General features: G+C 44.3%; 1 protein-coding gene and 1 non-coding gene across 5 annotated transcripts in view; both read right to left on the bottom strand.

Annotated features, from left to right (window-relative positions):
• Positions 1-292: 292 nt before the first annotated feature.
• On the bottom strand, positions 293-364 carry trnad-guc (transfer RNA aspartic acid (anticodon GUC)). The gene has a single exon. It is a non-coding gene; the product is annotated as a tRNA-Asp (tRNA).
• A 2864-nt stretch (positions 365-3228) lies between these two features.
• slc39a14 (solute carrier family 39 member 14) overlaps positions 3229-15628 on the bottom strand; it is a 13908-nt gene continuing 1508 nt past the window's right edge. For 2 of the 4 annotated variants that reach the window (XM_062381795.1, XM_062381793.1), the window contains exons 2-9: positions 11107-11461; positions 9986-10163; positions 6729-6898; positions 5504-5626; positions 4408-4581; positions 4015-4246; positions 3700-3884; positions 3229-3500 (exon numbers count right to left, since the gene is read on the bottom strand). In XM_062381795.1, coding sequence (XP_062237779.1) covers positions 3348-3500; positions 3700-3884; positions 4015-4246; positions 4408-4581; positions 5504-5626; positions 6729-6898; positions 9986-10163; positions 11107-11418 — 1527 coding nt within the window. In that variant the 5' untranslated portion in view covers positions 11419-11461 and the 3' untranslated portion in view covers positions 3229-3347. Of the gene's footprint in view, positions 3501-3699; positions 3885-4014; positions 4247-4407; positions 4582-5503; positions 5627-6728; positions 6899-7910; positions 9962-9985; positions 10164-11106; positions 11462-15628 lie in introns of those variants that run through there. The other 2 variants (XM_062381794.1, XM_062381796.1) reach the window with 2 other exon arrangements.

The raw sequence follows: 15628 nt of genomic DNA, 5'->3' as shown, positions 1-15628 counted from the left end.
CACATGCACAGGCACACGCATGCAAGGAGGGAAATGTAACCTCTGCTTTTGACCCATCTGGTGCAGGACACACAGAGCAGTGGGCGACCATGTATGGTGGCCGGGGAGCAGATGTTGGGGGAGTAAGGTTCCTTGCTCAGGGGCACTAGACAGGATAGGGAGACTCTTGGATTTTTGGACAGATCAATCCAGGTTCGTCTTTTGTTTTCTCTCCGTGGAGTCGAACCAGAGACCTTCTCTGCCCATAGGCCAAGTTTCTGCCACTAGACCACCGCCTCTCAAAAAGTGTTTCCTCCCCGTCGGGGAATTGAACCCCGGTCTCCCGCGTGACAGGCGGGGATACTATCCACTATACTAACGAGGAGTTAGTAATGACGGTAATAACTTTATCACAGCTTGATTAGCATAAAAACAGCTCCATTTGCTTTACAACAGAATCACAGAAGTTTGGAAATGTGTTTAAACAAGAAAATGTAAAAGTTTTTTACTCTACTTAAGCGGACCAAAATTCCCCGTAGTGCGACAAGTAAAGGATTATTTTATTTTATAAAGACACTTTGAAAAAGTACAGTTTGAGCCTAAGCTACAGAAAAGGAGTACTTGAGTTGTACTTGACTAAATGTACTTGCTTTCTACCACTGTCTGGTAATTGTTATATTAATTTAACAATGTTAGAAATGCAGAATTTTGTCTGAAGAGTATTTCTAAATTGTCCAACTGTTTCTCCGTTTTGGAGAACAAATGCTCATGTTTGTGGACATCTGTTAGTATCATTATACTTTATATAACATAAAACGTAATAAAACATCTTAAGAGAAATGTCTCCTTTTAAACCTTTTAAATGAAAATTGCACATAATGATAAATACCTGTTTGAACCTAAATCACATCTCACAGTTTAACATTAAACATTCAATGACGACACGTGACACAAAGTTTTCTTGTAAAATGATGTTTATATAAAAAAGGACTCCCATGACACACAGGCGGCTGATGAGGATTCACATGAATATCATTAGGTACAGTATCTTTCTTTGAAGAAGATTACAAGAATGGAAAGAGGATTTATAAATTGTTTTATAACTGTTAAAATCTTCACAAAGATAATCGTTAGCTTGTTGGTTGATTGACAGCAGGAAACTTTTGTTGTTTGGTTGCTCCTGGTTGTTTGTTGTGTTGTTTGTTGTTCAGTGTGTGACCTGAACACTGAGGTTTGTGTGACGCAGCGAATCCGGCTTCAGCTAAAAACATCACAACAAAAGAAATGACCAACGCTCCCGGCTGGTGGTGTAAACCTAAAATGACTTCATCATCTCGGCTCTAAAGCATAAAATAAATAATTTTATGGCTCAAGCGATAATAAATAACCTCCCATACATTAGTTATTACACAGCAGTAATACTGTACCACATGGTAACAGTTGTTTAAATGGCTTGACCTTTCCAACCGGAAATAACAGAAATCTCTTTAATTTGTTAGTGCGACAAAACAAACATAACATCCATCACTTCTTCTGTTTCTGTTTCTAATAAATAATATTCTACAGGTCTAATCGTTCCTCACATTGAAGCTTCTGGTGACTGCTTGAATTTTGAATATTGAACAGTGAAGAATCTGTGCAGCTGATCCGTAAGATATCAGTAGATGAATCTCTACAGAGATCCACTCAATTTGTAGTGTACACTGCAACACACACTGTGGTGCTGCAGTGGGTTAAACAGCTGCTTCATGTGTGTATTTAACAGAACTGATGTTAAAGTTGGTTGAAGTTGAACCAGTCACATTTAAACAAACACCAGCTATACGTCCCCTGAACGCTGCAGAGAAGGAATCAGACATTTCATCTCTGACGTTCACTGGATCCCCTCAGGTCTACATCACACTACATGGCCAAAAGTATGTGGACATGTAAACATGGTATTCACACATCCACCTCCGTTCTACTGGCTGCAGGTATTTGTACCTGCAGCCAGTAGAACACAAAACACTCTTCAAGTTCAATGTCATAGCCGATAAGTAGAAAAGTGATTTTAGAATCTAACCGATCAATAAAAATAGTAAAATATCAATTTAAAATGTAACGATTAATAACAAATCGTTTTCAGCCTGTTTTGCCTCGAGAGCCTGAACGAGTGTTTTCCACTGATCTCATTGGTTCTTCAAAGATTGAAACATGTCTCCATACTTGTGGCCAGGCAGTGTTAAGTACAGTAACTAAATGAAAGTATATAATCTCATTTTTCTGTTATTGTTATGGATGACTAATGAAGAGAATTGCACAGACCTGACCAGGAGGCAAAGTGTGTGTTTGTGATTCAGTTACAGTATCATGTTAAAACTATGACTGCACAGAAAAATACTTCGGGAAAAAGTTGTCTATGAGATGTTCAAAGACCAGATCACAAAAATACAAGGAATGGCAGAGAGCTGTAACTGTTCCATGTGATATGAATGAAGGGCACAGACGGTTAAATATGGAGAAGTGCTGCTGAGGACAGTGGGTCGTTGTGTCTGGACTAGAATCACAATCTGGACTTTACAGGAAATGGCCGAGGCTTCAGGAGGAGTTTGATCTGCCTGTCGAGGATGAAGACGAGTCGGGAGGATGAAGAGTTCCCTCCAGACGTCTCTGAGTAGCCCTTCATCGTTCTCTATGGTCCGCCTCGATTCTTCAAAAGACCGATCGTTTTTTTTTTTTTCACGTGTAAGAAAATATAACATCAACACACAAACGACAAAGTCCAGCTGGAAGTCGGTCTGATGTCAACACTTACATTTAAAATGTTCAGTTTCAGTTCCGTAATAATTGGTTTTTGGTGCGGAGTGAAACCCGGGGGGGGGGGGTGGAGTCTAGAAGACACCCAGATGTCAGTCATACAGCTGCTGTCACCGGATTGAGCTTCTCTCACCTCCTGAGGGAACGTTACAGCCACAGAGGATCAGTGACCTGAACACTCAACATCTAATGAGTCTCTGGTTGAGAGAACAAGAGCAGGAGCCAAACTGGCTGATGAATAGAGCTTATTCTGCAGTACAGCACGTTCAGTCGTCTTTGTAGGCTGAACAAGTTGATGTTCCAGAGAGAGCAGCGCCCCCCGCCTGCCTGGGATATACTGCATGTGTGAACAGCTTCTCAAATATGTACTACAGAGGAGTGTGCGTACCTGCCGCACAAACAAACTCCCCGAACTCTAGAGTCCTTATAGCTTAAGAAGGGGGGGGGGGGGGGGGGGGGGGGACAAAGAGGAAAAGAAGGTTTGGCTTCCCTCCTCTCCGAGCCAGTTTCCACCGGCACAAACCAGCACCCGTCCCCAGTTCATGTTGCCCCGGGCCAGAGCTGGTCTGGTGCTAGCCCATCTGTATCTGTCCAGAGTATATGGTGAGGAGCAGCATGATGGAGAAGCCCGTCAGCAGCCCGGCGTTCTGGATGGCAAAGGTGAGGAGGAAGCTGCTGCCGCCGGCGTCCTCTTCCTCACGACTCACCTCGTTCATCTCCGGGAACTGAAGAGTGAGAGATAGAGAGAGAGAGAGAGAGAGAGAGAGAGAGAGAGAGAGAGAGAGAGAGAGAGAGGGTGTTCAAACGTTTACCGTTATTTTAGCTTCACACTTTTACTAGTCAGCAGGCAGCCTGTGAAACCTGCTGTGTGTGTGTTCTGGCTCCAGAGAAGCAAATCATCCCTGTTTTCCCAAAATCACTGACCATGTCTGCCAGAGCGATGTAGAGGAACATTCCTCCAGCCAGGGCGAAGATCCAGTTGGGTGAGAAGCTGTTGCCGGCCAGGATGCCGAAGCCCATGCCCAGGTAACAGCAGCAGGCCGACAGGAAGTTGAAGAACAGAGCCTGTTGTATGCTCATGCCGGCGTTCAGCAGGATCACGAAGTCTCCTGGTGACACAACAAAAATAAGAGAAGATGAACAATCATCTAAGATAAGGGACAAATATGTAAAAAGGGATTTTTTGAATAATGTGATTGTGAATATTTAAAGTCAGTAGACGCTCCTGTCCTGACTCACCCAGCTCGTGGGGGAACTCCTCACACAGGATGGCCACGGACGTGCTGATGCCCTGGAAGACGGACGAGGTGAAGGACGCTCCGATCGCCAAGCCGTCGATGAAGTTGTGCAGACCGTCGCTGAGCGTGATCATCCAGGCCAGCGTGCCGATGTCAGAGTAGGTCGTCCCCTTCAGCCAATAGCAGCCACGGCCGACTCCAGATCTCCCCGTGCTCTCTGGCCTCTGGGAGTCCTGACGACAAGTGGATAGAGCAGGATGAAAAAAAAACACATCATGAATCTATTCACCGGATTTTGTCTTTAATAATCACACAATGATTACGTTTTGTCAGTTGCTTTATGTGCCTCAAGTGTTTTATCTGATCCTGATCCACGCGTCATCCCTGTTCTTACCTGTGGCGTCTGAGCCGGGCTGAGCATGAGCTCGCCCTCCCCGGCGTCCACTTTGCCCGCAGCCAGACTGCTGGCTTCTCCGTTCAGCTGCAGCTTCTCCTTCTCGCCCTCCTCCAGCTCCTTGTCAGGTGACGAGCAGCGACGCTCACTGGAGTAGTGACTGTGGCCGTGGCTCTGAGAGACCGGGGGGGGGGGGGGGGGAGACGACACAGAAACAGAAGAGTCACTGCTCCGTGAACACGTGAGGTTGAGCTCATCAAACTGAAATAAGCCTCAGATTGAGCACAACAAATCCAGCATTTCCCTCAAGGACAAATTCAGCAGTGTTAATATTATAAATAAGAATTATTAAATGTTCTAAAATGAGTTCACTGACTGGTGTAGTGAGCTGGAGAAGCTGGCAGCAGCGACAAAGAGCCAATGTGGGTCAAAGAGCGTCAGTAATAGGATCAGCAGGTGGTTGTGTCGGACGTTTATTAAACTGGATGAACCATATGGACCCAACCAGAGCAACCACAAGGTGGCGCAAATGTCCCACAATCCTCCACTTCTGTTACCAACTGCTGCTATTTGTGAATGAAGCCAGCAGCGCTGCAAGACCCAGTTAACTCCTACAGCATGATACTACATCAAGACAGTTTCAGGTTTTAAAGTTAACACACTGCTGCACCTTCGGGGAAATGACCAACATGTGTGTGTTACATAAATAAACCTGTTTATTAGCCAGATACACAACTAGTGCATGACGGCAAATAGACAAAGGGATGTGACCGAGAACTAAGAACAAGTAAAACAGGAAGAGTTCCCTGAAGAGTGCTCAAAGCTCAATTGAAGATTGATGAACTTGAGTTATATGGAAAAGAGGATCCGAGGGAAAATAATATAATAAATAAACAAACTCATAACTGAGTCATGTTTAGGAGGATTCCAGTCAAAGTTGCAGGTAATTTACAATATTCATAAATCAAATCTAAAACACGAGGAGTTTCACTTCATGTGTAACCTACTGACAGTTGTTTCCACTCTAATGAAACCAACTGTCTCCATCCGGACGAGCATGTGCATCAGAAGAACAAAACACCTTCACTGCACTCACCCCATTCTTCTGTTTGAGCAGAACCCTGAGAACCTTCTCCACGAAGAAGAAGAGGTAGAAACCTCCGAACACGACGGCCGACTTGGACACGTAGAAATCCACCATGGGGTCAAAACCAAACGCCTACCACGCAGGAGAGAAGACAGAGCTAGTTAGTGATACACATTTATATCATCAGCCTGACATCATGTAGTGGACATATCTTTGAAGTGAAGTGTTATTTAGAACATCTGTGTGGATCCTGATTCCAGAGGTTTTTGGTGTAAACACTTAGCGGTTGGTAAATTGTTTGTTTTGAACTCTGACAGGATGTGGACTGTGTTGTCAGCTGTCTGTGCACGAGAGTAGATAAAATCATTGCATAGTTAAATTCACTGATCAAAAGCCCTTTATCAATGCTGTTTCACTTTTGTCTATTGTTTCACGAATATATGAACAATATCTTCAAATATTTTAAGATCTTAAAGCGATGTTTCCCAGCGTCCTCAAATCTGAGAGACACGTTGAATTATGGATTTAATCGTCTGCCCTGGAGCAGACACACACACACACACACTCCCACCATTAATCAAATCCACTTCACCTCCAGGGTGTACAAATGTTTGTCTCTTATGATTCATCTTAAACAAACTGATGCCGCGGGTTACACAACAGCTTTTGTGTCACTGCTCTAAACCTGAAAGGTGTGTGTACTGTCGAGACGGCTTTTAAAAAGGTGTGTGGGGCAACTGCTTGTATTTGTGGGTTATCCTGCTCTGCATCTTTTACTCATCTGTTAATGTGCACGTGACTTATTAAACTTTTTCTTAATGCAGGGTTTCAGCTGCTTGTCAAAAGTTAACAAGCAGATGAAAACTTGTAAAGGTCTTAAATACGTTACGTGTTATTTAAGTGTACTTCTGTTGCGTTTTAAAACATTAATGATTTAAAGACTTCGGATACGCAAAGTAGTCGCATTGGAACATGAATGGAATATTCTGTTATCAACTAATAATGTCTTTTTTTTATCTTCTGAATAAGGTCAAAAGTCTGAATATTGTCGTAGTTGCTACCTTATCTTACTTGGGGAGATATTTATATCTTTGTATATAGTGAAATATGAATCCGGACATGACAATATATTATCTTCTATGCTTCTTCTGGATATGTCAAATCTATGTTCAATGCTGTATAGCCCCCCCGCACTGAGCTACAGCTAAGTGAGTCCCAGCAGCAGTGACACTACCTCTGGGATGAGCTGAAACAGGGCGTTGGAGTAGAGCGTGCCAATGGCCAGGGCTATGAAGTAGAGCAGCAGGCGCTTGTAAAAGGTTTTCTTCATGAAGGGCACCACGCTGGCCCCCACCAGCGAACACAGAGAGATGAGTGTCACAGACAGGATCCCATAACCCCACACTGATCGACAGAGAGGAAGCAGGAAGAAGAGGCCGATTAATTCAGAAATGAGTAAATATCAGGATGAGGAACAACAAATAGAACACCAGTTAGTTATTCCCCTGAAAAGAGAAAGATTGTTGGATTAAATCAACCTGAGAAAAAAGAGATTTGAGAGAAACCTGTGAGGATCTCCGGAAGCAAAGGGTCATTGGATCCATAGGAAACAGAAGTGACACCACCTTTCATTTGCAAGTGAAGATGATGATTGTCTCAGTGTTCGAGTCCCATGCATTTCATTAGATAAGAGACAGGATGCAATGAAGGTGAAATTACAGTTTAAATGAAAGCACACACACACACACACACACATCCTTTGTTGTGGTCGACTCAGGTGCGTCTGTCATTGCCTCAGGATGAACACTCGCTCAGGGTAGAAGACACAGGAGGGGGGGGGGGCAAAAATAACTTTAAATAGCCCAACTGTAGCAGGAGAGCTGCTAATGAGGGGTCACATTTCATTTTGACGGATATGATAACGCGGCCGCGCTCCACTTCTCCAGGACGGTGGCGAACAGAAGATTTATGAATCCCTCGGTCAGAGAGACGACAGCTATCAAGGCTGTTTAGCAGGTTTCTACCAGCTGCAGGGCAGAGAGGGATCTGCACTCTCTTTCTAAGAACATCGACAAAGCAGGCCGACATTTCAATGCCACGAAAGAGCACACACACACACAGACACACAAAAAACACACCGCCACATGATCGTTGATGCAGTGAAAGACTTTTCCCCGGTGCTTATTAGAGCCTGTGACAACCACAGAGAGAAGAACAAAGGCAGGAAGGAAGGAGATGTGACAACGGGAAAGGCAAAGGAGCGCTTGGCCAAAGGTGTGCGAGTTTTATAAACAACCATGTGACACTACAGTGAACTAAAGAGGCTTTCAGCTGCTGTGCTGGTGTCTTCTAGAAGCTAAAGGTTTATGGGATGTGATCGGCTCTATAGATAAAGGTGTGTGGGACGGGGGCAAACCTCTGGCAGGAGCTGCAGGATGGCGGTGGAGAACAGCGTGCCGATGGCAAGAGCGATGAAAAAGACGATGGCGTGTTTCATAAAGCGCGTCTTCAACAGAGGCACGCTGAGGACTCCGGTGAGGGAGAAGGCATTGATCAGCGTCACACTCAGGAAAGAGAAGCCCCACACTGGGAGTGATGGAAGGTGGAGCATTAAAACAAACAGCACGCATGATGTGTGAAAATACAGCTGCAAACACAGCATGATAACATTTTGTAAAACAATACTTTACTCGCATTTTAATGGAAGAAATCCACATGTGAGCAGTTGACTTATAATCTAATTTATATAACTGAGACCTTTTAAGAACCAAAGATCATCACAGACTTAAAAATCATGTCCATTATTCTGACCTTACTCTTTACAAATAAAAACTCTTCTGGCCTCAAACAATGTGAGAAGGGAATATCAATATTTGATGAAACCCGACACCTGTAGAAAAAAAAAAATTAGGATTGTGGTTATGAGATAAAGTTTAAGTGTCGTTTCTGTCCAAGCAGCACCTGAGATGTTCAAGAGAGAAATAAGGTTAAGTTATGGAAGATTAAAGAAATGTTCTGTGGGGTCAGACAATGTCCTCACGCTGAGAGAGGAAACCAAAAACAGGATTAAGAGAATTTTGCAGTGAAAGCAGTCACAAGACAAGTTCTACAGATTACAGGCATCTGGAATGCTTTTCTCCAGAAGGGTTCAAACCAAAGCTTTTTTATGACCACTGGAAAACAGAGATTCTGCAGGAAAAAGATAACAATGAGCAATATATCTGCTGAGTTGTTAGGGTCGAGGGGTCAAGAAGTAAGACGTGGGAGAAAGACCCATGACGAGTTGCAGGTGAAGGGGGGGGCGGGAGACATGTAAAAAATAACCAGACATACAAGTTGTGAGCTCTCCAATAGAAATTCATTGTCAGGGACATTTCTCCCCTGCAGCTGACAGATCTCACCGACCCAGGCAAAGAGAAAACAGCCCTCAAGCCAAAACAAGCAGCCTGCAGGCGAGCGGGGGGGATACTAGTGAAAGATAAGAGGAAACAAATGTGTGAGTGGAGAGAGAAAGAAAGACAAGAGCCGGAGGTCTGGGACAGTAAAGCCTCTCTCCTGGGTGACAAGGACGAAGTGAAATCTGTGGCCGTGTGATCAAGGCCGCAGCACGACAGAGTCACGAGTTTACAAAGAAGATTCCTCACTTACATTTAAAAGGGTTATTTTCTCTAGAAACTGAAACTGTGCTTGTTCAACAAAAGAATACTGTGAATGGCCAGTTTCCAAGACTACAGATTCGAGGCAGATGCTAAATGTCTTTCAGGGCTCTGAGGGACATCTGACTGGGGACAGGACGTCAGCAGCCACTGGGAGAAGAGACGCTGAGACACTTGTCCTGGAGGAGTCTGCTACGCACTGGTCATGCTGACTGAAGCAGGATCGTGAAAATTAAAGGACGTGTTGGTTTTTAAAACAAACTGAGACCTGTAATTGGAGCCCTGGCTCAGCCTTGTGAATGCTTATTTTGGCTGTGATTCCCTTTGGGGGATAAGATAATATCACTTTCTCCAGCAGGCAACAGAACAAACAGCTGGAGCTCTGAAATCAGTTTGAAAAGTCTCATTGATCCAAGAGAGAGCACGGGGGAAACTTGTAATGGAGTTTCCACATGTACTCACTGTAACAGGAGAAAAAATACAACTTTAGCCTATACATTATAAATGGAATGTACAGAGATACAGAGATGAGCCGCGGGGCTGAATCTGTGAATGTCAGAGTGAGAGCCTCTGGACCTTCTGCTGCCGAGTGGATGTGAGAAACACACCAGGAGATCCACCGCTGGATGTACAGCGAGCGAGTTCGAGTGTGGATGATTCAACAGATGCAACAATTAAAATAAAATAAAACATTTCTCTGGATCGAAAAGCAATGACACACACATAGAAGAACAGACAAAGAATTCATACATACATGTTCATATGCACAACAAAACATTAGATTGGAAAATGAATTGAATCACAGAGAACCTGAGAGTGACCAGTGGGTGCTCACCTTCAGCTCCTGTGGGCCTGGGGGGGGGTTCGATGGGCAGCATCTCCTCTTTCTGCACTTTGCAGGACCCAGCATCCAGCTGCTGCAGCATGGTGGGGCACAGCTCGGTCAGACCCTGCCCGTCCAGCCGGGTCTGCTCACTGATGTTGTAAATGGCCAACGTGTCTGCAGCCAGGCACTGGAAATGAAAACAAACCAGTCAGTGAAACCACAGAAGGTCTGACTTTAAACTACTGAAACACCTCTGGATGATTTCAGTGGCACGTCAGGGTGAAAGTGTAAGTCCACAGGTCAACAACAGATATAAGAAAGGTATAATAACAGATGATAAAGATCTCTGACTTGTTGTGCAGCTCTGTATTGTTCAACAATAGTCTCAGCCACAGTTGAAATTAATTCTGTCGAAAACGTTGCAGCAATTCTCACATTTTATTTAATAAATTGATTCAATCAATAAAAAAGAATCAGTTCCAAACCAAGTACAAGTGAGATACAGTGTAAATATATATTTTTTACACACAAGCCATCTCGTTGTGTCATGATTACAGAAAACTATGTCCTAAGTTACAGCTGTCACAGATAAGGATCTCAAATGATTCTGAGAAAGGAGTTGCCCCAGTAGAGTAACTAGTCATGTGACCAGGGACTCCATGTGCAGGTGTGAACTCTTGCCCTCCAGACACCTAAAGAACACCTTGTACTTCTAGTACATCTACTCAGAACCAGGTCAGAAAGTAGGTGAGACAACCACACAGGTCACTGAGGACCTGTTCAGACCTGGGTTTAGCATCTGTCTCAATTCAAGTGAATCAAAATCTCCAACACAATATGAGAAACACATGATAAGACCATGATGGAATTAAGTACGTGAGAAATGCCAAATATATCAACTATCTGAAACCAGTAGCGCCCGTTTCTTCCAGACAGGACTGAGCTGGATGACTTTTCTGCTGCACAGTTACAGATCTGAATTGTTCTCAAAGGGAAATATTATAAAGATGCTGCTGAGAGATGTTGTTGCTGCCTGGGCACTGACTCAGTCTGCACCTTCTGAACCAACAACAGGGAACCACATCCATCCAAAGTTCTAACTGAAGATAAGGCAGGCATTTTGTTCTCACCTTGGACCTGTTGGCTTTAGGAGGCGGGCTGGTTGGTGTCTCAGCCACACTGCTGCTCTCGTTGTGACCTTCCCCCTGCTCCTTGCTGAGGAGGCCGAGCAGGGCCCGCAGCTGGGGCACCGTGATGGTGCTGTTGTCTCCATAGCGGCTCAGCAGGTCCTGGAGCACCTGAGCAGGAGACTGGGTCTGGCTTTCCCCCTGAACCGTCACTAAGCCCAAGGGGCAGAGCAGCACAGCCAGGGTCAGGACCAAGGTGAGCCGTGACCGGAGGGAGGTGACGGGGGTCATGACACGGCCATGAGGGAACGACATGAGCAGCAGCAGAAGAGTCCTTCACTGGCTGGAGGACGTCGATCTGGGAGAGGAGGAGAAGGAGGTTTTAATAAAACAGTTTTATAACCTGTGACAGAGATAAGCAGTGTTATATAAACTCACGTAACAAGTTCTGCTCACTTGTCGCTGATAGACCTAAAGCACACAGTGGAATAAACACTGCTGCCAATTACAGACACTGAGAGCACGCACACCCATCAGACAACACACAATCACTGGCAGTGAGACAAATATAATCAACTCACAAACTGATGCAATGACTCCAGTAAACTCAAACCAGACTTGCATACAGGACATCAGTTGCCTTTCTTTAAAGTGAGATCTCAGCCAAATGTAGAATTGGGATTTAGGGTTTTTTATCGGTCTTACACAGCTGAGGGTTTTGGACCGGTACAGACGGTCCCAAACACACCAAAGACTGTCACACACACTTTCTCAGAGTGCACATACCAAACACACCAAGGACTGTGACTGAGGACTGTGGCGACAATAAAGACCTTGAATCTTGGGCGTCAGCTTCTTTTGCACCGATGAGCACACGTCACATACAGAGCACTGTAATGTTCACGTCCACTGCTCACAGAGCCCCGATTCATTTCAGTCCACCCAGCAGGTCGTCACGCCACGCTGAGGTGAATAAACACACCATTCATTTCAAGAACCAGGCTGAGAGAACCCTTTTTCTACGGAGCCACTAATGACAGATGTGTTGTAGAGCAGCGGTGTGTCTGCCCCGAGGCTCGGAGCTCCGCCGAGCGAGGCCCACAGGACACCTGGGAGCAGAGCCGCGAGAAAGAGCCAGTGGAGGGAAAGGAATGCCCGAGGAAACCAGAGGGCTCCTCAGGAATGCAGTGGACTGTGGAGGAGAGAGAGAGAGACACAGATAAAACTAAGGTCACCAGCCCCCGGTGAGAAAGAAAGAATCAAGGAAGGATGGAAGGAAAGAAAAGAGGCAGTGAAGGAGAAAAGAAACCCGACATGGCAGCTGCCAGATTAGATTGTCTGTGTTTTGTTTTCTCCATCGATTTGCCTTGTTCAAGTTTCGATGTGACATTCAGAACCACAGCGTCCGGGCCAGAGCCGCAAAATCCACATCATTCCTTTACGAGCATTCCTCCTTCATTCCTGTGTCTATATTAAGAAAAGGGCCTTTAGTTGATTGGCGGGGGAATCGCAGGGAAACATTCAATTCAGCTGCTGTACAGAAAAAGCACAGTGCTCAAGTTTCAGTCAATAGTTGTGTCTCAGTTCAGGGGTATTCAGGGACATTCAGGGACATTCAGGGACCTTCAGGGACCTTCACGGCCCCGACAGGGGAAAAACTAGTTACAGCACACCAAACAAAAAAACGTGATAAGCCTCTTTATGCTTGTTTTTAATTTCTTTCCCACATTCTCTCTTTCGAAATCCGTCAAATAGTTGTAGGGGTTTTAACCCTTGACCTCCTTCCTGCTGGCTGCTATTGTGAGTGAAACACAGGCTGAGGAGAGAAGTGGATAATTCTGCTGATTCTAGTGTCACATAATTGATCGCCAACTATTTTGATGACTCATCAATCATCTGAGTACTTTAGCAGGCAAAGATTATAAACACATGCTGCACCTACGGGTTGGTGTGAAAAATCGAGCAAATAAAATGGACTTTAATAAATATAAATACTAGGGCTTAAAAAAGCTTGTTTAATTGATAAATCAAAACAATTAACCATCAAGGTGTTCTGAATATTACTGTCTTTGTGCACAATATATCTAAAATACAATTGAACATTACGGAAGTATACAAATATATACAGTGCCAAGTAAATTTTAATAAACTAATTAATAACAAATGTCTTTCATATGATCCAAGCCAACTAGAAGCTTTTTACTGGTAGTGTAGTTGTTGTATCCTGCACTGGTCAAGAGTTTCAGAAGTGGATTAACACACAACAATAAACTCTGCTTGATTCTCTCCAACATGCTGCCAGAGGAAAAACAATATCTCGCTCTACAACCACATTTATTTTTCATGAGGTGTGTCAGGAATTATTTGGGTGGAACAAAATGCAGCAGCTTATTGACAAGACGCCCTGAGACAACAAGCACCTCCTTGAATTGTTTAGATTAGTGCGGTGCACGTTGTGTACATGCTTGTCAGGAACGAGCCTCAGGTGCTGATGGGAACTGAGCTGGAGTAATAAAGCCACAGTGAGAAAGGACTGGCTGAAGACTTGTGTAAAGTTCAGGTCCTAAACGCCTGCCTCCTCCCTGTTAACAGATGGGCCACCAAATCAAATACACATCTTTTCAAAGATGGTGTCATTTTATAGTCTATAGTGAGTTTATTCAGTTTGTTGAAGCTTGACCCAGTTAGGAAATCTCTGAACTGGACGGTGACATTGTAATGATCGATGACTTCACTTACATTAGTGAGTTCCAGTCCCCGCTGCAGCACAGATATTATTCAAAATGAACTAAATACTGAACGTTTCACATGTTTTAAACACTAATCTGCAGATTGATCTGATCAGAAAATAAGCATTAGATTGCAGCCACACTTAAAACCCTAACTTCAAGTGGTTTAACTTGGCGAGCTCTTCAATGACAAAAAGTTTTTAGAGCAAATATCCTCCATTATATTAATCGTTTTAACTTGTTTCCTTCAAATATCCATTATCATGCTCTCAGAGGCTGTAGTAGAAACAACAAGTGAATAAGAATAGCTGCTGCCCGTCAACACGCTGCCTCGGCTCTGATAATTACCTGGTATGGAAACTAAATATACACGTGTGCCCCTGAATTAGTCATTGTGCTGCTCTGCAGGGTAAACTGAGTCTCCGCTGGCAGACCAGTGTGGATGCAGTCCAATGAAAACAAAGCAGAATCTACTTTAAAATGTCAGCATGTCAGGTTGAAATGATGTCAACACACACACACACACACAGTGTCACCACGTCTGCAGGAGAAGAAGGGTCCAAGGCCTATTTGTAGCAGGGGAGATAAAGAGTGGTGGGAAGAGACAGGCAGTCTGCAGCAGAGACGTCAGTGACACAACGGTGAAGGCCTCTGCCCCAACGTTAAATCTGAGGTTCAGAAAGGAGCTGGCAGCAGAGGAGAGAGGAGGCAAGGGAAGCACGGGAAAACATTTAGTCACAGTCTAGTGGACTCAAATCCCAAAGGCATGCAGCCAAGTCTCCTCCGCTCATCCTTTCAGATCCTTCTCCGTTCTTAGAGAGTCCACGGTTTGTCTTTATGTTCTCGTCCTGATATTCTTGACGGATGAGAAACCATAAGATAAAACGGCCACAAAACACTTTTACTGGGATCACCATAGTCACATATGTTAATGAGTACCAGGAAAGAGCAGCTACTGGTTACCGCTCACGGGTCCTACACCCAAGAGTCAACACAGCAGAGTGAAACATTTCCATCGTCATCATCAACTTCAAGTGGCTGACAGAGCGGAAAAAAGAAATCGGATTGGTCACCAGTGTTGTAGGGGAGCAGGCACTTTAAACACGATAGGACTGTTCACCAAACAGGCTGCAGACACCACACGGGAAACACACAACACCACAATCCAGAAAGATAAGCAAGGATTGATTCAACCTAACAAAGTAAACAACTTCAAAGTCCCACAACCTTTAAATAAGAAGATATTAGAAGGGCACTTAGAGAGCACATACCTCCTTAGAGGCTGATTGGCCACTTAATCACCCCTATCAGATAATTCTGGATCTAAAGCAAATTTCACCTGTTCATAGATATTAGCATTCTACTTTTAGCTCTGCATCTTTCCTGCAGAAACTCACACACATGTGTAAAAACTCTCTTAATCAAATCCACTCCGGTTGTTCATGGGCTCTTCCTTGGCCCATATTTCATCCTTCCACAAAGTTACAATCGTCATTTTTGCATAGTTCTGCTAAGAGTCCGACAAACAGCAATGAAAACACAATCATTGTCGAGGCTCACATACCAAACTTTGTTATTACAAAAGGTAAGTTCTCACAAATCGTCTGAAATGTCTCTGTCAGTTTCTTCTGCTGATTGCAAAACTAAAATCACACAATACCTTCGGTGAGCAGAGACAGAGACACAGCTCCTCCGTGGATCTGTTTTAATTCACAGCAGCTTGTTGCTCAGAGCAGACTCCGGTTTTCCCTTCTCTCGTCTGCACTCTCAACTCTCTCATCCCAGGTCCCTTTATA

This window comes from Platichthys flesus, chromosome 3 (assembly GCF_949316205.1).
Source record: "Platichthys flesus chromosome 3, fPlaFle2.1, whole genome shotgun sequence".
NCBI lineage: Eukaryota > Metazoa > Chordata > Actinopteri > Pleuronectiformes > Pleuronectidae > Platichthys > Platichthys flesus.
The sequence above is the reverse complement of the archived record's forward strand: the minus strand, read 5'-3'. Positions and strand labels throughout refer to the sequence as shown.